At 40.0% G+C, this 24,253-nt stretch overlaps 1 protein-coding gene across 2 annotated transcripts in view; it reads left to right on the forward strand.

Annotated features, from left to right (window-relative positions):
• Positions 1–24,253, forward strand: part of ATP13A4 (ATPase 13A4) — a 157,767-nt gene that overhangs the window by 103,650 nt on the left and 29,864 nt on the right. For both annotated transcript variants that reach the window (XM_032481961.1, XM_032481954.1), the window contains 10 exons: positions 1,841–1,975; positions 4,353–4,523; positions 5,380–5,537; positions 6,156–6,344; positions 9,023–9,084; positions 12,384–12,534; positions 14,489–14,575; positions 14,804–14,957; positions 16,094–16,205; positions 20,929–21,053. In XM_032481961.1, coding sequence (XP_032337852.1) covers positions 1,841–1,975; positions 4,353–4,523; positions 5,380–5,537; positions 6,156–6,344; positions 9,023–9,084; positions 12,384–12,534; positions 14,489–14,575; positions 14,804–14,957; positions 16,094–16,205; positions 20,929–21,053 — 1,344 coding nt within the window. The remainder of the gene's footprint in view (positions 1–1,840; positions 1,976–4,352; positions 4,524–5,379; positions 5,538–6,155; positions 6,345–9,022; positions 9,085–12,383; positions 12,535–14,488; positions 14,576–14,803; positions 14,958–16,093; positions 16,206–20,928; positions 21,054–24,253) is intronic.

Here is a 24,253-nt window from a genome sequence, read left to right on the forward strand (position 1 = left end):
TTATAGTTAAATTTGGTTTATGCATTTTGGGCTGGAATATTACAAAAGTGATGTCATGTTCTCACTGTTTCCTCTCAGGTATCATATAATTTAAATTTGTCCTATTACTGGTGATAATAACTTGGATTACTTAGTTAAATGGTGTCTGCCAGGTTTCTCTATTGTAAATTTACTTTTTTTTCTTTCTAATTAATTTTTATTTTGCTGAGAGATACCTTGAGACTATATAAATAAACCATGCTCATCAAATTTTCATCCACTAGTTTTTAGTATCTATTGATGTTTCTTAGCTAGATTAGTTATTGCTTTGATAATTGCCAAATGGTGATTTTCTAATTTTCTTTTCTTCTACACTAATTAATGGCCAATTTACTGTAAGGAAAAGCTATCTTTTCTCCTCATTTACTTATTCATTTACTCATGTCATTATGGACTAATGAATGCCTATTTTATTTGATGGGTTATCATTCATTATTATCATTATTAACTTTGATGTTCAAATTGTTACAGACTGAGGCAGTGAGAGTCCTTTAGGCCGGCTTTGATATCTTTCTGATCTGTCCCCGTCACTCTTTGAGCACTGCCCTATTTAGTGGCATAGCAGGATGCTTTAGTTTATACTGTACTTTTCTTGGCCCAGTGTTGTAATCAGCCCTTTTTTTTTTTTTTTTTAAGAGCCCTGGTTTTTTTTGGAGGGAAATGAAATTTAGAAACCAAAATTTGGGCACTGGATGTGCACAGTATTATTGGGTTTTCACTGTTCCAAGGCCCTCTCAGGAACCGAATTAGAGAATATGCATATTAAAAAAGACAAGCAAATATGTTATATTTGCGTATATTCTTGTATACATACACAGTCACATTTATATTAATTCCCTGTCTATTGAAAACAACTAGTTTACGTTGTTGTCTCCAATTCTAGTCCAACACCACAGAGTTCATTCTGGTTTTATATCTGCTTGTATATGTAACTTCCCCTCTTCAGTGAGAAACCTGGTCTTCATTAGCCTCGTTATATCCACTTACTGTGTCAGCCTACCAGCATGTAACCCATCACCCATCACTGCTGCTGCTTTCCCATGCAGACACCTTCTTCATCCTGTTTGGACTCCAGCATCTCACACCAGGCCACTGACACTGTGGGGGCCCTTGTCTCCCTCCTCAGACTCTGACACTCCGTACTAGGCCATGTAAACACCCGTCCATTGTTCTTAGTCTCCAACACGTGGAGGGGGCTGCCACCCTCCCCTCCCCACTTAGCCCCCTGCATAGATGTCTATTTGGGTTAACCCCTTATAGCTTTGGGGCTTTGGGACTGGATAAGGATGGTAAGAAGTAAAGAAAGGCCAGAAAGAAGGAAGGAAGGCAGGAAAGACAGATTTTTCAATTTTCTTACTATGAGTAAGAATGAACATCTTTTCAAATGTTTAGCAACATGCCATTTGTAGTGTGTGTGTGTGTGTGCGCGCATGTGAACTGTATGTTGACATTCCAGCAATTTTGCTATACTGTCATTTGCTATATGCCTTTTTTCAGACCACTTTGTTAGGAATATTAATCTTTTGTTTATAATGTAGGTTTCAAATGTGTTTTCTGAATCTGTTATTAGTTTTATCCTTTGGTTTTTTTTTTGCCACCCAAAGGTTTTTATTTTATGTAGTAATATAATATATTATCTTTTTTATTCTTATTGTTTGCAGATTTTGAATCAATGTTGAGGAATACCCTCCTTTTTCTATATACCCTGGTTGCTTTTTCATTGATTTCCAATTTAGGTAGACATTGGACTGTGTTTGTGTGGAGAAAAACCTGACTTGACTCTGTTTCCTCATACTTTCAGCTGGAGTCCAGGAACTGGAATCACGCTTCCTGGTACCTGGAGATCTATTAATTTTGACAGGGAACAAAGTACAAATGCCATGTGATGCCATTTTGATTGATGGCAGCTGTGTGGTAGATGAAGGCATGCTGACAGGTATGGTCCTATCTCCTGGCTTACAGCCTCTGCTAGCTCTCCCAGGTTTTCCTTAATGATAATAGCAAAGCATGGGGTTGCCTGGGGGCCTTCCTATCCCCACAAATCTTACTAACAGCTCTGCACCGGATGGATCCAAGAGTTCAAATTAAAGCTGTTTTCTGTGTGCCAGGCTTGATACTGTCATACTTTTTGATTGTTTAGCATTTCTTTCTTGAACAAAGGGTTATTACGATTCTGTCATTTTACCTTTAAAGATTTTAGAGGTCATTAGATGTTTCAGAATCATCTGTGACTTTTATGTTTAGTATTTTTACATGAAATACATCTTCAGATAAACTCTGAGGGTTTGACAACCATTAAGGACATCCTGAAATCCCCTCAGTCAAGTCCAAGCTCTTCTTAGCTTGGTTTGAAAATGTTGAAAAGTTCATGATGCAGGATTTGGCAAATCTGCTACTTTCAAAATACACACTGGCTATTTTGGACTGACTGTATTTCATTTTTAAATAGCAGGCTGGAGCTGGGAGGGACAGTCATATCTCATAGATATAGAAACTGAGGTTCAGAAAAAAGTGACTTCTCAAGGTCACGGAGCTTTGAGTTCTCACTTACAGATGCATTTATGAAAAGATGTTGTGCCAACCATTCTGTAAGATAAAGAATCATAAAGCCTCTTTCAGAGATGGAATTGGAGGCTGTAAATACATACTGATGTACTCTGGTTCCCATTAAAGTCCAAATCAAATCCACTTCTCCTGGCAGACCAAGAAGGCACGAAATGGAGACAAGAACACATAGCTCTCTCCTATGTGAACTTTCAAGAAAAAAGGTATGACAGGTCAGGTTCCTTTCTCTAAGGAATCCATAGATTTCATAAAAATCTCTTAGTTCTGGGACTTTTACAGTGCCAACTACCATTTTCCTAATGAATGTGGCCCTAGTATACTGGAATATATCCCTGACTTTTTTTCTGTCCATTCTGCAAAGACCGGTGGAGGGCTTTAATGAGTTTTTTTCTCAGAAGAGGCCATGGTTACTTTCACAACTCATTCACCACCTTGTATTAGCAATTCAACCCACTGAAATCTGACCCTCCCAGTGCGCAGGCAAAAGTCGCTAATATCCCAATTTGCAAATACTATGGAGTCTTTAAATTTCTCATCCTATTGGCCTATCTGCTGCATTTGACCATTCTGACCATCTCTTCCTTCTGAAAATGCTCTTCTCTCTAACTTTCCAAGACAGTGCTGTCTCTCCAAATTCTTCAACCACTGACAATACTGTTCAGCTTTCTGCACTGCTCCTCTTCCTCCATCTTTTTGATTTTCGTTGCTGTTCAGAGGTCCTGGACCTTTCCTTTCTCACCCTTAACTTGATGCCTAAGTAATCCTGTCTCTTCCCTTTGGCTTTAATTATCATCTCTAAGGTGATGAACTGTAACTAAATATTTCTGGTCAAGGCCTCTCCCCTGAGCTACAGACCCAAATAAATATCTAACTGCCTACAAAGCATCTCAACATAATCATTCCGCAAGGCATCTCCAGCTCATGGCAACCAAAAGGCAATTCTTCCTTCCTCCTATAATCCCTGTGTTGAAGATTAATGCCATCTTCTGCTCATTCTCCCAAGTCAGAGACCAGGGAGCCATTTAAAATTCCTCTGGACCCATGATCTGCCAATATAAAAATATCCCCAAGTTTTGTAGCTACTCATTTCCTTATTTCTCAAAACCAGGAGTATTTTCTACTCCTGCTGCCAGCTGCCACAGTTCAGAACTCATCCTCTTCAACTGGGACTCCTGTGATCATTTCTCAACTGGATGTCCAGCCTCCAACCTCATCAGACTTCAATTCATTCCCTGGACTGCAGACAGAGTACACCCTCTTGTACATAGATATGATGGCACTCTCCTGAGTCATACAGTTAAATAGCTCCCTGTTTCCCTCCTACCATCGGTGCCGAGAGAAAAACATGTCAGCGCTTAAGTATGTGCACACAGGGCCCTCCGCGCTTGGGCTCCTACATAGTTCTCATGGCCTCTTATTCCCCAGACCCCACATTCTAGACTGCACATTGCTACTCCCTAAATGTAGGTTTTTCCCAGCCTGTTTCAGCATCCACATTTGATTTTACAATACGCATAGTATTTATAATATGACAGTATACTTATTTATTTTCCATGTCCATCTCTCCCTCTGGACTACAGACTTCTTAAAAACAAGTTGTGTTTCTCCTTGTATCCCCAGTACCCAGGGTTGTTCCCGCCACCTGGCAGGCTCACAAAAAATGTCCGCCGAATGATGACTTAGTGTTCGCATGATTTAAGCGAGTGAAGGCATCCCATCTCACAAAATGTGTTGCTTGTTTTCTGTAGGAGAAAGTATTCCGGTCACTAAAACTCCGTTACCTAAGATGGATAGCTCTGTGCCCTGGAAAACACAGAGTGAAGCGGATTACAAACGGCATGTCCTCTTCTGCGGAACAGAGGTTATTCAGGCCAAGGCGGCTTGCTCTGGGACCGTGAAAGCGGTGGTACTGCAGACAGGTTAGTTAGCATCTCCTTTGTTTTATTATTTAAATGAAATATTTTTGCTCAGTTTGTCTAGTGCCTTAAATTAATTAGGTAAGGAGCAGTCTTTACAGAACAAACTTAATAAATGTAAATATAGATATTTTAAATGGGAATTGAACTATGGCTTATGCCTTTTAGTAAAAATAATAAACCTGATGACAGCAATGACGATGCGCTTTGCAGTTTATACACTATTTCCACATATCAAATTAGTAGTATAAAGACTGCCTGTCTCCACTTTGTACACAAATAGACTGGGACCCACACTATTCAAGTGAAGTTTTAAAAAAAATCACATAGCCAGTCTTTGACAGAGCTGGACCTAGAACTTCAAACTTCTAACCCAAAAAGCTAACCCAAGTTCTTTCTAGGCAGGACTGAAAACTGAAAACTTGATGATGAAAAGTATTAGAAATTGAATCCATATGTATTCACTGGGCCATTTAATTTAAATTCAAGTGTCATGTGTGTGTGTGTATGTGTGTGCATGCATGTGCATGTGTGGGCACACGTGTGTTTACAAGTCCTTTCCTTATAATGAAGCTGTATTTGGAAAAGCTGTGCTCTGCCCCCGTATGGTGCTCTCTTCCTATGACTGGGATGCGTTGAACTTGGAAGTGGAAGGAGGGAAGGCCAGAGAAGAACAGGCACTGAAAGAGCTAAGATATAGCCATTCTAGCTATTTTGCCAATTAGCCTTTAATTGCATTTGGGCTTAAGCACTGTTTAAATTATCTCTGGAGAAAACAAAGGCGATGTTGAAGTTTAGAAGAACTCTAGCAGTAGGATTTGTCATCCTGAGAGTGTGGGGGGTGTGTTTGCTGTTTCAGGATTCAACACTGCGAAGGGGGACCTCGTGAGATCCATTCTCTACCCAAAGCCGATGAATTTTAAGCTCTACAGGGACGCCATCAGATTCCTCCTGTGCCTTGTAGGGACAGCCACCATTGGGATGATCTATACTTTGTGCGTCTTTGTGCTCAGTGGGGTGAGATGCTTTTGTTCTTATTCTGCCTGCCTATGTACACTCATCTATATTTTATACTCTGCATGTAGACCTTCATATAAGGCATGGTTTTCAAACCTGGGAAAACAAAGCCAAACCTTGAAACCTGCTTGTGTACCCCCAGGTCCCCAATATAAGCAGTTGATCACCAAGTTCCCTGGCAACCATCAGATCTAGTGGGATAAAACACTTTGTTTATTGAGTTACCAACATGCCTCTGCTCTTGTACTTTTCTTTATGCTATTTTTCATTTTCAATCTAAGAATACATTTATCCCAACAATGTATTATTTCGTAGCTGTTAGATGAGGACTTTTAAATAAAATCCACATACCCAAGGTTGGTGAGGTCATGGCAAACTGGTACATTCTCCTCTGCTGGTAGCAGTATGAATTGTTACAAGCTTTTTCGTTCCACTTTAGCAAAATGTCCTGAGAGCCATAGACACATTCATACCCTCTGAACCATCTTTGACCCGCTCATGTCATTTCTAGGAATTTGATCTAAAGAAATAAACAAAAAGAAGGGAAAAAGTCATATGCACTAAAGAGTTCACGACTGATTGATCTGTAATAGCTGAAGAGGGACTTTATCTTCGCAGGAACCCCCTGAGGAGGTGGTGAAGAAAGCCCTGGATGTCATCACCATTGCAGTTCCTCCTGCTCTACCTGCTGCTCTGACCACGGGCATTATCTATGCCCAGCGGAGGCTGAAGAAGAGAGGCATCTTTTGCATTAGCCCCCAGAGGATCAATGTATGTGGACAATTAAACCTTGTCTGCTTTGACAAGGTATGTGTGTTTCATACTCCTTCTCATTGCCATTTTTAACATCATTGTTGTCACACACAGGTGCATTACATGCTTGTGAGGCAGGAAACATGGGATGTGGGCAACTGACTTCATTTTATCTCTGGTTGGATGTGTGATCTAGGACAGATACATCCTTGAGCTCTCAAATTCTAGCGTTTAGGGAAAGGAGAGTAGGTACTGAATCTTTTAGGGTCCTTCCAACTCTAATATTCTATGAAACACAATTAATTAAAATAGCATTCTGTCCCTCTAGGGTCAAAACCTTCATACAAAGAAGCAAATTTAAACTTTTTTACTGTGGTGACTGCTGTGTCTCTAATGCTAAGGCTATTACATGGCATATAGTCAGTGCTCAATAAATATGTTTTGAATTAATGAATGAATAGAAAAGGAAGAGTTCCTATTTAGCTGTGGCTTACTAAAAGACTTGGTTAAAATAAACCCCTAGTCAACCCCTTACTATATTTTCCCATCTGCTAAATATATTGCTTAAAATAATCCTTGATCACATGCCAATTATTCCCAACCAGCCTCTTCCTCTACCTTCTCTTGAGTACATTCTTTTCATCTGTAAACACATATTGGGAGCTGTGAGGATAAGATGGGAATGAATGGCTGTTTTGTGCCTGGGTCTTAATTTATACAGGTGACTAAGTGGCTGCAGGCAGAGGTCAAAGCCATTGAAAGGAAAGTTCAGTGTTACTCTCAGTTCCCCTACAGAGAAGAGGCGTGTCTCACCATGCAGGACAGCAGGAGGAATGCTGGATTGTGACCAGGAAACAACACAAGGGTGAGGGGATCGCTTAGTCTATGGTCTTTCTTGGAATTTCTGCAGGGAAGGCAAGACAAGGCAAGGTAAATAGCCAGCAATCAGTTAGTTGGAGTGATTTCGGCGGGCTTCGGGCTGGAGGAGTGGTCTCTAGCTGTGTGGCACCTGACCCTGGGATGATTAAGGCAGAGGGATCTTGTCTCCTGGGGAATGTGGCTGCTAGAGGAGGTGTGACTCCTGACTGGTTGGTTAGCATGTCACAGGCAGGCTCATGGTTGAGTCCCTCGCTGTCTCTTAAGAACTGACTAGGTCCCAGGAGGCTGTCTCTCTCCAGACTCAGAACCTCTCAGAAAGCTTTCTTAAGTTAAGTTTTGGGTGGTGGGCACGCTGTAGGATATATGAAAGTAGAAATATAATGTTGTACATGTGAAACTTATATAATGTTTTTTGTAGCTTATAAAATATCAACCTCTGTTGACTCAATAAAATATAAATTTAAAAAAGAGAAGGACTTCTTAAGCTATCAAACATCGTAATATACAGGAAATTAAAAAATGTATACAATCCAAGGGCACTGTAGGCAGGTGAATATGGGCAAAGGCACGGCGTCAGGAGTGTGTTTTTGATCAGAGCAGGATATTCGTAATGGGAGAGGGGTTTTGTAGACCTCCAATGTCTGACTAAGAAATCTTTACATACTTTTTAGGCAGTGAGGAGTCATTGAAGGTGTTTTTTTCTTCTTTTTTATTGCTGCCTTCCTTTTTCTTAATTTATTTTTTATTGTGGTAAAATATGCATAACATAAAATTTACCGCTTTAACCATTCTTATGTGGCTTTAAGTGCATTCACGTAGCTGTGCAACCATCACCGCCGTCCATCTCCAGGACTTCCCATTTTCCCAAACTGAAGCTCTGGGTCTGTTAAACAGTACATTGAAGGATTTTGATAGTCAAGAGTTAATGGGATTAGAGTTGTGTTTTATAATTACCGGAATATCAGAAAGCTCACCAAGAACAGAAGGTTAACATGGCTTTTGCCACCACTTCAGTATTATTTTATGATCAAACTAGCATCATGAGGAAAGACATTCTGTTTCTTGGGTCATGTTATCCTCAGACTTGGAAAAAGAAACAGGGGTGGGGGAAATAATTGTGACCTGAATTTGAATGAAAAATAAGTAATAATTATGAGTAATTATCATTGTTATCAGCTCTTACTCTATGCCAGATATTCAATTAGGCACTTTGTATTATCTCATTTAATTGTCCCACACCCCTATATAATTATGACCATATTATAGATAAGGGCTCCGATGATTAGAGGGATTAAATAATTTAACCTGGTCCCACTGCTGGTGTTTTAACCCGCGCTAAGCTTTTCATCATTACACCACACTGAGAGAAATGCCAACAAGCACCTTTTTACCAAATAGGTGTCAAATAGCAAGCTATTTCTTTAGAATAGTGAAAAATTCTACTCCCATCACTTATTTCTGAAGATACACTTTTAACTTGTGCTAGAAACGCTTTTAAAGCTCACCCCTTTTATAGCTTCTAGCAGGCTTACGAAGGACTCTCCCATCCATTCAGTCTTCCATTAAATCCTCGAAACAAGCCTCTGAAATATGGAAAGCAGGTACCCTTTTCTTCCTTTATCGCTGAGAAGGCTAACGTTCAAAGAGATTAAGTGCCAGCTTGTCATACAACTGGTATGAGTTCCTCAAAGCTTCCACCCAGGACTCCTGATACCCACCTTACTGTCCTTTCTTAAAGTGCTGGTGTTGATAATCTGATTGTGACATTTATTTTCCTGTTAAAATATAATTTATCATTGTCACTAGGGGGCTACTGGATCTTCAGAGTAAACCGAGTGCTTGTTTCTGTTTAGACAGGCACCTTGACAAGGGATGGCTTGGATCTCTGGGGAGTCGTGCCCTGTGATGGGAATGGGTGAGTATTTGGGACTGAATGCACTATAGTTTCTTTTTTCCCAGAACTCTACATTTTTTTCCCCACAGAATGTTAGTGATGGGGAGATTTTAGCATTGGCTTTGGTGAGCAATTGTTGCTAGAGTAGCTTCCTTTAATTTCTCTTCTTGATTACTTCCAAAGCTCACTAAAACATGCGTATTTCCCGCACCCCAGCCCCAGGACACTCACAAAACCCAGGAGATGAAGGGCAAGTTTCAACACTGCATTCAAATCCTCACTATAATGTGATTTGCTTTCAGCATGTTAGTCAGGGGCCAGGGTGCGTCCTTTGGACAATAAGAGGACACTGTCCTTCAAGAAGGTAACGTGCTCGCACAAACGGAAGCCTTCGCATGTGCTAGGAGGGAGAACACTGCCCTGACTTAGAGACACTGAATTTCAGGAAGAGAAACACCTGGGAACCACACCTGGTACACTTCATTTTCCTTCATATTCTAGTTCTGGGAGCTCCACCTTCTGGCTGCCAGAAACTCCTCTTTTCCATCCAGAAAAGACTCAGTTTGGGCAGCTTTCAGCCAGGGTGGTAAACTGTTGCATGTAACCTCTCCCGGGGCCCTCTTGTCTGAGTTTACTTTTCAGCCTGCTTTTTCTCCCCACTACAACTTCCTGCCTGATCAGAACACGAAGCATTTGACATTCAGGTTCTGTTTTGCTTTTTAATTAAGTACAGTTCATTTCAGGTTTTGTTCTTTTAATGAATGCATTTCCTTCTCACACTCGCAACCAAAATCACAAAGCCTCTTCTACATAAAAGGTACCTTTCCTGCGTTATGCTGCTGACATACAATTTATCCATGAAATGTGTTAATTATATACATTTAATACGTTTTCATATTAAAATGCTATTTCTAAACAAGTCTACTTCCTGGATTAAAAAAAATTAATCCTGGTGCTTCTAACCATTTTCATCTACAGAAGAAGCCTGTTGCAAGTGTTAAACTTTCTAAAGTGCTTTTCATTTTCTCTCGAAGATAGATTTGGATATATACCTGGTCTCCTTGTTCATTTTTTCTTCTGTTCCAGCTTCTACAAAAAAAGTATGCATTTATTCAAATTTGTGAGCAGCTTGAGAGCAGTTTTTTCTTATTTATATTTGCATCTCTCATGTCATAGCACTATAACAAACACACACAGTAGACGCACAATAAGTGTTTGTTTATCTAAAACGAGCAAAATGTGTTCCATCTTGCAAATATTCATCTACTGAATGACAGTAGAATTGACATCATATTATTCACAAAACTTTTAAAACTTTCTATTTCTAAAAGTGACTTGTCAAATTTAAATAAAAACAATTGATATTATGTTTAGATTATTGATAGACTAATTCAGCCTGTCACTGTCTTTCCCTCTCTCTCTCCCCTCCTTCCTTCAAAAATGAAGTTGGCTTCAAATGACTAAAAGATCAATTAAAAATATTTTTTAATTGACAAATTGAATTAATAGAATTAGAGAAAACAGATTCAATTCTATATAAGAAGTCAGTACCTGACTTAGAGGCTATTAATTTCTTCTGGTAAAAGATGGGCTCATCTCTGATAATTTTCATCTTTTCCAAAGAGGGTCTGCCCAATGTACCAGGTACTTTAAGACCCATTGGAAGGCTACCTGAGCGACTTGGTCTTGATAAGTCACAAACATTCAAATAAAAGTACAAAGACAGGGCTGTCAGAGAGTTCTGTTTGTTGTGGAAACCGGAGTTTCGCCCAGTCCGCAGGAACTCAGAACTATGTAGTCAGAATTACATACTGAAGACAGTTTGTGGGCCATCTTAAAAATAAGATTCTTTTTTTCTGATCTGTGTTTGCTTCACAGAGTGAGCCTGAGGATCTGTGTTAATCACTGACGGTGATTGCTTCCTTTTAGATGTTTATGAAAATGCCAGGTACTCATCGTAAACCACTGAGATAACTTGACCTTTCAATATATAATTATAGGTACGATCAACAGGGTCAGAAATCAGTCAAGAGGTTTTTGAACTCTTAAGGAAGCTTGAGTGAGGAAGGCAGCAAGAAGTATGCCTAGGTTAACACTCTGATGTGTTTGTTTCAGGAACAAAGGGCCAGAGTAACCTAAGGAAATGATTATATCCATGTCATGAGATATGATAGTCTGACCCTGGGGACCATGTTTTAAGAAAAACTAGGACAAAAAGTAAAAAATAAAAACTTTTCCAAGAAAGAATATCTAGGAAGATCAGAAGTCCAGAATCTGCATGTTGGAGGCGTAGCTAGAGGTTCCTGTGTAAACTCAGAGGAAGGGAGTATAAAAGGGGAAGCTGGTCAGGCTGGTCCACGAATCTGAAAGGAGTTGACATGTGTAGGATGAGGCACAAGTAGATTCTGACTGGCTCCAAGAAGCAGACTCTGCCCCAATCCAGGAAGCACCTTCTGCCACTGAGGGTCCCCCAAACAGGATGGACTGTTCGGTGAACCACTTACTGCGCTACATCTTAAAGAAGGTACTGAGCAATAAGGTGCAGAGGGCATCCTTTAGTAGGCTCAGGCCAAACTGGATGACTTCAACTCTGAATTAGTGAAAGAACCCTGTATATGACATCTGAGTTGTGTCTCAGCAGGTTTTAGATGAGGTCACTCTCTGTAGGAAGCGGTGGTGATGATGGCTGCAATACAGACACCAGATGCTGGGGTGGAAGAGGGGAATGCGGTGCCTTTTCAAAAATGTTTTTTAAAAATTTCATTTCTTTGCCATTAGGATCTTTCTGACTTACAATAACCACTCATTCATTTATTCAGTCACATAGTTGTTGATTGTTTACTGTGGACCAAACATCGGATATGTTGGAGAGAGGGATATGGAGGAGACGGCCTTGCCCTGAAGGATGCACTGAGGGAGATACACAGACACGCCAGTAGCTGTAGTATGAGCTCGCCTGTTCTGTCTCACAGCACAGGGAGTGAAGTGGTCCGGAAGTGCGGGTGGGAGTGGATGCCCTTAGAACTGAGGGTGATACTTCTAGCTCTTTCTATATCCCTGGATTTAAATTGGTGCCAGAGAGAAAGTAAGAGAGAGGGAAGAAAGAGCTTGAAAGAACCTCAGGATATTTCTCATACTCATTGAACTTACGTGAGGATGATGGCTGCAGGAAGCACTATCATTCACTGCGGGGGATTAAACAGTGGGGTTGCAATGCAGCAAAGCACATTAACTTACTTTTTAAAAAGATAGTCCCCTCCAGAAGCTCCATTTTGGCCTTGGAGGGGTGGGACTAAAGCCCTTTCCCTCTGCTCCTTTAGCTTCCAGGAAGTCCACAGCTTTGCCTCGGGCAGGGCTTTGCCGTGGGGCCCTCTGTGTGCAGCCATGGCCAGCTGCCACTCCCTGATCCTCCTGGACGGGACCATCCAGGGAGACCCACTGGACCTCAAGATGTTTGAAGCCACCTCCTGGGTAAGCCTGTGCTCTGCAGAGAATCTAAGTAGTTTCTTCAATGCCAGACCAACATGGATTGTATCATAGCTATCCAGTACTTATAAAAAGGTGAGGTCTCCAATATGGAGTGCAAGTGGCAGTGAGAGGAGAACTCACCTAAGCCTGGTTTTCTCCTCAGTACAAGTACTTCCATATTTGGGTTCCTGTGAGGAAAGGGGAATAATGCATTTTAAAAATCCCTGGTACTGAGCTTGGCACATATTACAGGCTGGATAGTATTAGTATAATTATTGTATAATTAATTCTAAATCTTTCTAATTGTAGTATGAGCAATGTCTGGTTTCAAAGTTTTCTAGAACATGAATATTAGGAAACAGCACTGTCCCCGGTGCTTAGGATAACTCATTGGTACCAGGAGTTTTATTACTATTACTTTAGTATTGATTTTTGTCTCAAAGACTAGAAACAATAAAAAGGAAAACCATGAGAGCTTTTGTTGAGACTCTGAAGTAGATTTCAGAACAAATGGTCTCGTTCATGATGAGGAATCTGGCCCTCCTGGTTCTAGTCTTGGCTCTGCTCTGACTCCTTGACTCGGTGAAGTCATCTCTGCTGTCGGGGCTTTGGCTTCCGTGGCCTTAAAATGAGAGGACTGAATTAGACTAGCACTGTTCACAGAAAACAAAATGAAACAAAAAACCTGGAATCTTTTTTTAAAAGGAAACCTTATTTAAAAGCACCCTACAGAAAAAAAAAAAAAAAGACACAAAATAACTTATTTACAAAACAGAAACAGACTCACAGACATAGAAAACAAACTTATGGTTACCAGGGGAGAAAAGAGGTGGGAAGGGATAAATTGGGAGATGGAGATTTGCAGATACTAACTACTATATATAAATTAGATAAACAACAAGTTTCTCCTGGATAGCCCAGGGAACCATATTCAATATCTTAGTGTAACCTACAGTGAAAAAGAACATGAAAACAAATGTATGTATGTATATGATGAGCTGAAACATGCCTTACACCAGAAATTGACATAACATTGTAAAATGACTGTACTTCAATAAGAAAATAAAAGATAAAAAAACACCCTAACAAACAAATAATTGGAGTTGCTCTGACTAAGATAAAAGATGGGGAGTAAAAGCACAGCTTAGGGAACACACACCCCCACCTGCTTATTACAAGCCCACCTCCTGTGGCCCCGTAGCCTGGTGCAGCTCTAGGTCCCTGCGATACATGTGTATCCAGTCCACCGAAGGAGACATCTTCCGGGTCCCCTCCAACTGTTGTAGGGCATGGTTCTGCAGCAGTCTGGTTGAACTTTCTCCACCCTTTCTGGGTTACCTTTTCTGTATCTTTAAGTAGGGATCATAATTTCCTCTCTGAGATTTTTTTTTTTGCCAGTCAATGAGATGATTATAAAACATTTTGGGATCTTTGGGTAAAAGGTTCCTTTGACTATAATTTAGGGTCGTTATTATAGCAATTACCGCGTGTTTACTGAACATTAACCACGTACATCACAGTCCCTGTCCTACTGTACCCTGAGGACCGTCAATTCAAATTAGACAGAGAAGGAAGAGCAGAAGCAGCCTTGAACATCAGGAGAAGAAAGACAGTAAGGTGCTTGCCTCACACACAGTAAGTCTGGCTATTCATGCTCACTGTTTTCAAGTTAAGCCCTTCAGAAATGGAGAATGAGCCTCTGTTCAGCACATTCTAGCAGCGAAAGCAGGATAAATTGTACGAATAATTCAGAAGTATCTGCCCTTCAAGTTCCACAGCATTTCCGATGCATTATTTGTGTGTGTGTGGTGAACTAAGTCTGATTCACCTCCATGTAGCAGAGGGAGGGGAGTACACTGTGCCGGTCTGAGGATTTTCTCCAGGGGAGGGGTTGAGCACTGTATTAGTGGAGGAACAAGAAATAAATCTCTACAGTGACCTATCCTGTTTGAAATAGGAAATGGCGATTTCCGGGGACAATTTCCACATCAAGGGATTGCCGGCATATGCCATGGTCGTTAAGCCCTGCAAGACAGTCAGCCAGGTAAGCCCTGCCTGCACTCTACCCCAAAACGTCCGACTCAAAAGGAGAGTCCCGACAGGCCCACAATTTTGAAAGCTTGGACGTATGTTTTCTTTGACTTCCACATGTGAAAATTAGTGAGATCTTGTTTCCCTTATTTGTAAAATAAGGATTGGGGGAGGAGTAATTAATTCCTCAAAGCTAGAGGCTATGTAGTGTGTCCCTCTCCATTCCCCATCCCTCCACCAGGTCCCAGTGGAAGGAATTGCAATCCTGCATCAGTTCCCATTCTCATCAGCGCTGCAGAGGATGACGGTCATTGTCCAAGAGATGGGGGGTGACCGGCTGGCATTCATGAAAGGTGCACCAGAGAGGGTGGCCAGCTTTTGCCAACCAGAGACAAGTAAGTGAACAGACTTACATTACAACTGGAAAAATCTGTATTTCCACCCCAAATATGTCCCCTCAGCACCTGATCGATGAATCCAAATGCTCACTGACCATCACCAATGGGATGACTCATTGACATCCCAAACTCAACAGCAAAATCAAGCTTATCTTTCTCACTTTCTATATTTCCCATCTAAGTGAATGATAGTACCACTCCCCAACCCCAATATAGGATTCTTCCCAGATTCCTCCCCATCCCTGTCTTGTCAATTGCTCATCCATGGCCCTGTGACTCCATCAGCTCAGGCCCCCATCTCATCCCTCCACTGGATCCCTTCAATAGTTGGTGAATTGGCTGTCTGCCCACAGTGTCCCCTATTCTGATTCACCCTTCATACTGTGACCAGATTGGTTTTCCCATCACATAGTATAACTCTATTGTCACTTTCCTGCTTTCATTTTCTGGTTGTTTCCCATAGGCTCCAGGTAATCTCAAACTCCTTTAGTATTATACATAAGGCACTCATGATATGAATCCTATTAAACTTTCCAAATTTTCTTTACCACTCCTATCTACCACTCCTGTGTTCCCTGTGAGCTGAACTAACTACTCAAGGCTTGCTGTTTCATGTCCCCGTGCCTGAGCACGGGATGCTCCCTCAGCCAGAATGCCCTTTCCCTTCTCCACCTAACCACCTCCTCCCAGTCTGGTAGATGCACCAAGGGCTTCTATAGCATGCTGCAAATTGCCTGAATCATAGCAGTCATCTCATTCCATTGTGTTGTTAGTCTACTGGCTGTCACCCTACTAGACAGAGATGCTCTGAGCGGAGCCTACAGTTCAATCTCTGCATAGCTAATTCCTGACACATGGTAGACTCTAAATCAATGTTTGTTGGTAAAACTCTTTGGATTATACACTTTTTTTATTTTTATTTTTTGAATGCTTCCTTTTTGTTTCCACTTCACTGGCTCCCAAGAGGTCAACTGTGACAATATAGTTCTACTGAGGGTTCCCACTGACTTGTTTGTGTACCTTCCTAGAGGTGTGTATTCTTGGGCAAGAGTTGGATCTGTTTATAAAGAATTTCACCACCAGTGCCAACTGAGCTCATATTGCATATTAATCTTGTGTTATTTTCTGAACAGTACCAACTAGTTTTGTTAGTGAACTTCAGATTTACACGACACAGGGCTTCCGGGTCATAGGACTCGCCTACAAAAAGCTGGAAATGGACCACCATACCACTGCCTTGATGAGGTAAATGGGATGGGGAGAATTTTGATGAAGCAGAATGGTTTCATGGGAAGATGTACCAGACTGGGCAGTAGACTTAGTAACATAGCCTGTGGAATTTGAGTGCATGAAATGTTTCTGAACTTAGTAAATGGGGATATAGTACCCCTGCTTTGCCTAAATCACAAAGCTGATGTGAACACTGACTGGGAGAATTGATGATAAATAGCTGTGTACATTGTAAAACATGATGTGATTGTATAGCTTTGTGAAAACATATAGGAATATAACCCATGTTTCAGAGAGCTTGAAATTGTGGTTGTGTCTTTCTTTTGAACCAAATGTAAATATTTGACTTTTAATTATTTGGGATATTTTATTTAATTTTTTGCTATATTGGTATTTTATTATCTTGATTTTTTATTATAGTTGGTGAATTAGTTGAAAATCAGAAAACATAATGCTTATCTGGAAAAAAAATCTTGAGAAATACAAAACTAAATGAAACAAATAAATATAGCTTGGACTCAACACATAATCTAGATAAATTTGTAGAGAAACAAGAAAAGCTTCGGAGCAGCCGTTCTAAAGATAGTTTCAATATGTATAGATTAAAATAGGAATGCTCAAAAGCTAAAAGGGACTGGATTAATTTATTAGTTGAAATTTATTGTTGTTTTATTTTCCACGGTTTTCAGGCCATGGTGTTTATTTCATTTTCAGTGTCATGTCCAATACTCTATGTATGTCAGCCACTATTTATCACACTGAGACTTATTTTGTTATTTAGGAATTTAAATTTGGGAGATCTACTATATTTGTGTTCAACACTGTCAGATTCAACATTCTCTTATTGTAACTGTGTTTTGTACCACTTCCTTTAATACACTAAAATTCATATGTAACATGATCTGTACATATTCTCTGTGAAAAAGAAATATAATGCCCTCCTATATGGTGAAAATTGAAGCAAAAACTACAATGCATTACAAAAAGTAATAGATAGTTCAATAAATACTCAGCTGACTCCACTAAAACAAAGTGAAGCAGTACGTTGGTTGCACCTGCGTGTAGAATTATTGGGGCTGCTAGGAATGCAGACTGATACAGGTATGTTATACATCTGAGTCTCAAATACCATCAGCCATCTTACTGTCAGTGAGGTGACTCTGTGAAGTGGCTAAAAACTGTTGGTAATACTGAATAAAACAATATAACTTGCTCTCAATTTACATGGTAGTTACATTCTTGGAAAACTCAATAGAATATTAAAAATGGGCAAAAATACTTTGTGTTTATATGTAAAACTGATCAAGAGGAAGTATAAACAGTTTTATTTATGTTTAATATAATACTACTATATATATATATATGTATATATATATACACACACACACTATAATAATACAGTATACTGTATAGTAAAATCATAGTGTAAAATAAACAGTGTAAGCCTGTACTGGCTCAGGAAAGTATAAATGATTTGTTAGTGTCCATGAATGTCCTGGAAAATATTTAAAAGGCATATAGGAGCTAGGGTAACTCTTCATTGGGCACTGGTCATTTCTGAAAATCTTGCATAGATGTCTAACATTGTTTCCAAAATGTCCTCTAGAGGCAGTATTGCCCCTGCTAAAATCACTGATGTGTCCCAACCCTGTCACTTTGTGAACAGTTTGAAGCTCAAAGGTGGAAGTGGCTCTTCCAAAGTCATTGACTACGGGATCCCTGTCCACATTAATGTGACCCTTAAAACTTTGGCTATTATAGTTCTGGATATTTGTCGTAATTTAATCAACCCAGGTCACTCAAGTCAGAGAGCTACAAGTGAGCTTTGAGATTGGATCTCCCATTTTAAAGAAGAGGAAACTTGGGTCCAGGATGTAGCAGAATTGGGAATGGAATTCTGTTTCCTGAGAGCCTGTTGACACGTATGTCAGGATTCTGGCTACTATGCTGCTGCTTCTAATTATTATAGTAAAATATTTCCATATCTGTAAGTTTCAAACCTATGACTTTGGGGCTGGCATATGTAACAAAGCCTATGAGCACATGGAGGCCCACGAGCAATGGGGCATGGTGAGGGCTGTGGCACACAGAAGAGACATGCCCTGGCCCACAGCATTGAAATTCCAACTTTTCAAAATCTGGTAAGTTTTGTACACAAGTTGACTAGCAGGATCTGATCTTAGGTCATCAATCTGCCCCTCCTGTGTTAAAGCCACAGTACCAACACACCTACTCCTAGCTAAGTTAATTTACCTAAACTTTGTTAATCCCTGATTAGAGCAGAACATTCTTTCTGACTTGTGTGTGTGTGTGTGTGTGTCTGTTTACTCAAAGTGCTTCCAGCGCTGATATTATAATACTCATGAAAAGAAGAACCATGTAATGTTAGAGCTAGAACAGACTTTGCAGATTCGTTAGTTTCACCACTTTCTTTTACAAAACAAGAAAGAGATTACCAGATAAAGAAAGTGATTTACTCATGGTCACACTGCAAGGTAGTTGCAGAGCTGGGATTAGAATGCTGATCTCCTAATTACAGTGTGTTCAACCCTATGACAGCTTTGTGCCCGAGGAACAGAAATACGAGTGTCAAAAGGGGCTGCACACATTGTCAGATGCTTGACTCTGGAGACATTTTCTTGGCCTGATCTGGTGCCTTGAGGTTGCACCATTCTTATCTCCAAAAATGTCTAAAACCTGAGGCCTGTGTATGAGGGCCACCAGAAAGACTGGAGGACCTTCATCAGGCATCAGCTAGGATATCCTTTAAAGACCAGCTCAAATACCACCTCCTCCAGGAAGGCTTCTCCAATTACTCCACCTAAAAATGATTACACCTTCCTCTCCGACTCTGTAGGACTCTTGTGTGTACATGATCACGATACTCCTCCCAGCCTTCTATATAGCCAAGGTGGTCATGCGTCATCTTGCCATCCCCATTGCATGTGAAATCTCTGGAGTCAGGAGTTACTATAGTCCTTGCCTATTCTCTTCCCCACTTCCCAAGCCCTGTTCCTTGCACTTACTTAGGTTTTCAGTAAATGGTCATTGATTTAACAGACTGGCTGACTTCAGTTCCCATGAGGAACCTCTGGCAGTAGAATTTCTGAAAGAGGAAATGAATTTCCCTAGGTAGTTTGGCAAAAAAAAAAAAAAAAAAAAAAAAAAAGGTCACACCAGGCAGCAGAGCACCTCAAAAGACAGATATTTGCCGAGTACCTCCTCTGTGTTGGCACCATGTGGGTGTTGTTGAACTTGTCATTGAACCAGGCAAACTAGCCCTTAAGGAGCTGAGACAGAGACAGATCAGACAGCAAAAAATGATAATATGTGGACAAATAATATACAGGATAAACTGAGGTAGAAGTAATGCGCTGAGGGAGCAAGTATTTCTCTCTGGGGAAGTCTTTATGAGGAGGTGCATGTGAGTTGGGCCTCAAGATATAGGAAGGATTTCAATGGAAGATCCTGGGAAACTTACGACCTTTCCCATGGAATAAGAAGAAATGTCTTATGGCAGTTTAGAGCAAATGTTTAGAGACAGCTGTGTGCAGGCAAACCCATGGTAAGTGGTCTAACTTGGCTAGGGGTTGTAGTAGATGAAGAATTTAGTGACAGATGAAGCTGGAAAGATCATTTGGAATCAGATTATGGAGAGACTTAAATGCCAGGTTCAGAAGGACAGGAGATGCTATCCTTCTGAGTCAGCTCTGAGGTGAGCAATTCAATCTGTGTACACTTCCTGCCACTCTGGGGGAGGTTTTAGCAGTGACCTGGGGAGCGTCCCTAACTCTCCACCAGGCTCCTGGCTGATGTGAGGACCAGCATTGAGACACACATGCCAAGAAAGGCAGGTTGGCTTTTCTGGGTACTGCTTTCCTCTGCATTTTGGCCAGAATTAGGCAGTGCTGGTGTCTTGCTCTTGTGTCTGCTAGAAGTTTCTGGGTCTCAGATAAATGAATCATGGAAGAATCTTTGAACTCCCAACCCAGAAGTACTCCCCTGCTACTGGTCCTGCAGAATATCTTGGAAATGTTCTTGTGGTGGACAGGAGCATAAGAGAATTATTTGTTTGCAGAAACATGCACACTTTATGTAAAAGAGCAGTGCTACCAACTGAGAGAGAGAGAAGCTTGATCTTAGAAGGACTCTCTTTTTTCCTTTCTTTCCTTTTCTTTTCTTTTCTTTCCTTTTCTTTTTTTCTTTTCTTTTCTTTCTTTTCTTTTCTTTTCTTTTCTTTTCTTTTCTTTTCCTTTCTTTCCTTTTCTTTTCTTTTGAGATTATAGCCTCATACCTCCTGGACTAAAACAGTATTGATGATAGCTTTGGTTTCTAGAGAAACTGGTATTTTCTTTTATTTTTCATGATGTTTTGTACCAGAGCTAGAACACCTCTCTGGTGGTTGCTAAAGGTGAGGTGATGAAAATCACTACAGCGTATGGAAAGCACCTTCGTGGTCATTTAAGTTCATTGTCTATAAAAGTTAAAGCAAATGTTTTGTTTAATAAGTATTCTCTCTTCCTCTCGATTCAGTCAGAGCAAACGTCTTTGTATCCTTTGTGCCCTCTCCTGTCTTCTTTCTGGATGGTTCCTGCACATATTCAGTGCCTCAGGAATGGTGCTTAAATGACAGTGGGGACCACTCTGACAGAGAGAGAGCTATCTTGGTCTTTGTTTTGCTTCCTATAAGAAGAACTATTAATGTGTGATTTCTGTTCAATCATCCATATACTTCTAGGGACCAGGTAGAATCAGATCTGATGTTTTTAGGACTGTTGATCTTGGAGAATCGATTAAAGGAAGAAACAAAACCTGTCCTGGAAGAGCTCATCTCTGCCCGGATAAGGACCGTCATGATCACAGGTATAGAACGAGTGTGTGTGAAAGCAGGAAAAAATTGATGGGGAAATAGACAGAAATGCACTCATTCAGCAAATATTGTTGACTCCTTACTATGGACCAAATACTATTCTAGATACAGGAGATGGGCAACAAAAAAGGCAAAGTTACTGCTCTCACTGAGTTTCATTCACATGGGTTGAGATAGAAAATCAGTCAATCAATCAATCAAATAAACAGCTGGCAATAATATTATGAGATACATAAAACAAAACAGAGTGATGTGGTAAAGTGTGTCTGACCAGCTACTTTAGATGAGATGTCCTTTCTGAGAGGGAACATTTGAGCTAACACCTGAATAAGAAAACATGAGCTGGGCAAACATGTTGGTTTTATTCTTTTTGGGGGGGGAGGGATAGTGGGAGGATGAAGGTAATTAGGTTTATTTATTTATTATTATTAATTTTTTCTTCTAATGGAGGTTCTGGGGATTGAACCCAGGACCTCGGCATGCTAAGCATACGTTCTACCACTGAGCTCTACCCTCCCAGCTAAGATGTTGATTTTTATTGTTAAATGTTAGAAGAAGAATGCTCGGTCAGCATGGTCTGTAAATTACACTGAAGGCCCATCAATGAGATCTACAGTTCTGGAGATTAAAAAATGCTGTCCCCTCTAGTCTTACTCCCAAACCCCAAACTGCAAACAAGGGAGCGGTGAGCAAGGATCACACAAGAGAAAGTAGTGAAATTTCTTTTTTTTTTTTTTCTGTCATGAACTTTTATTTTATTTTTTGTTTTATTTAACATTTTTTTATTGAGTGATAGTCATTTTACAATGTGTCAAATTCCAGTGTGGAGCACAATTTTTCAGTGATACATGAGCATACATATATTCATTGTCACATTTTTTTTCACTGTGAGCTACCACAAGATCTTGTATATATTTCCCTGTGCTATACCGTATAATCTTGTTTATCTAGTCTACATATTCTACATAATTTTGAAATCCCATTCTGTCCCTTCCCACCCCCTGCCAAATACAAAACAGAAGCAGAGTCATAGATATAGAATACAAACTTGTGAAATTTCTTAATGAAAGCTCTTGAGTGAAGAGTAAATGATTTCCTAATGCAGTCATGTTTTTTGAGCATGTGTTCCCTTCTCCTCCTCTGCTCTCATAATTCAGATGCATTCGACTTGGTTCGTTGTAGCACCAGGATACAATCTTTCCCCACCAAGGCACTTTCTCCCCACTCTGCTTCCTTTGAACCCAGTTCTGTGTTGGGAGCGCTAGAATATGTTCACCTCCCCTTTGGTACATCTCCACCCCCTAAAAAGCCCCCCACAATCCAAGAAACTTTTGGATCACTTTTACCTTCTCCCTTTCTAGCCCCTTGATCCAATTTCTAGGTGTTGCTGAATTAATTTACCACTTATTAGAATTCCCCTTACGTATGGCCCTCCCATTTAAAAATCTTGATTTAGCACTTATTTTACACATTCTCAGAATCTATCCTTAACCATTTAGATTTACGTAGAAATAAGAACTCATCACTCTCCACCGCCCTCTTCACCTCTTCCTTCACATTGAAATTTCTGCTTTGTTTCTTTCCTTGCTTGGTTGTAATTTTTCTGAAGAACTGTCCTTGGATGGGATAGAAGGATGATATGCTCTCTGATTTCTTATATATCCTGGGATATCTTTCTCTGCTCTGACAGGTGAGTGATAGCTTGCCTGGGTATAGAATGTTTAGGTTCTAGTCCTTTTTTATTAATGGTCTGTAGGTATTAGTCTTTCGTCTTCTGGTTTGGGGTATTGCATATACAGGTCCGATGCCAGTTCACTGTAGGTAACTTGTTATTTTTATATATAATCTTTTTTCTTTAACTTTGGAGTTTAGAGATGTTACCAGGATGTGCCTGTATATTTATCTTTTTCCATTAATTTAGTCTCAAGCATGGTGAGCACTTTAAATCTGTCTTCTTCCTCTCAGGAAAATTTGTTCCCTTGTTCATTTAACTAATGCCTTTTGTTTTCTCTCTTTCTTTTTTCCCTTCTGGAATTTCTGTTATTCTGCATCTATCCTCTCAGTCTCTTATCTTTTCTCCTGTAACATTCATTTTTTTTTAATTTTTATACAATTTTTAAAGGTTACACTCCATTTACAGTTATTACAGAATATTGGCTATATCCTGGTGTTGTACAGTACATCCTTGTAGCCGATCTTATGTAGCTCTCATATTTTTATAGTTTTGCTTTGTGTTCTAAGATTTTTTTTTCTTGCACTCAATTTTTCCAAACCGCAAACTCCAGTATCAAAAATGACGATTATCTCCTTCAAATCACCCTTTGAATTGTGATGTTCTTAAATTGTGTTTTGGGGTAGGAGTGGATCTAAAAAACTCTCATTATTTTTAATGCAGCTTTCATCGGTCTCCAGCAGCGATCCTACTTCCCTAGTCATGTGTTCTGGTTGTTCTGCCTGATCTTTCCTTCCCTAGCTTCCGGGACTTCTTAAGTAGGTTGTTGTATTTTTTTTTGCCAGATGATTAAGGCTCAGGCCTGGGCTGCACATCCTAAACAAGATGCCTCTCACAGGCTTTGTGGCAAAGCGGACGGGCTGTTGTTACCCTGCTGAGATTTGTGGAAGAAACCTCTCCGTCTCAAGGCTCCCTGTCCTCTTCTGATCTCAGGCTGGAGCATCCTCTTCCCACCAGTTAGCTCTTTTAAGGATCTTCAAAGTATTATGGTAGAAATCTAGGAGAAGCCATGCCTGTTACTATATTATTTATTTTTTCAGTGGTTGCTCTAGGAATCACAACATCTTTACCAAACCTTTCACATAGCTGTATAATCATAAATGTCCCTGACTTTCTCCCCTTTACATTATAGTTGTCCTGTGTATGACATAGAGTGAGACCCCACCAGACAATGTTAGAGTTTTTAATTTCAACAGTCAAGAGTTAAAGAATGTAAGAGCAGAAAAAATCGACTTTTATGTTTATCCAGATCTTTATTATTTTTGTTACTGTTTTCATTCCTTATATTGCAAGTTTCACTCTGATATCATTTCCTTTTAGCCCAAAGAACTTCAAGCATTTCTTTTTGAGTATATCTTCTGGCAACAAATTACCTTAGTTATATGTAATATATTGTTTTTCTCTGCTTTTTCTTTATCTTTGGTTTTTAGCAACTTGATTATGTGTATAGGTGTGGTTTTC

This window comes from Camelus ferus, chromosome 1 (genome assembly GCF_009834535.1).
Source record: "Camelus ferus isolate YT-003-E chromosome 1, BCGSAC_Cfer_1.0, whole genome shotgun sequence".
Classification (NCBI taxonomy): domain Eukaryota; kingdom Metazoa; phylum Chordata; class Mammalia; order Artiodactyla; family Camelidae; genus Camelus; species Camelus ferus.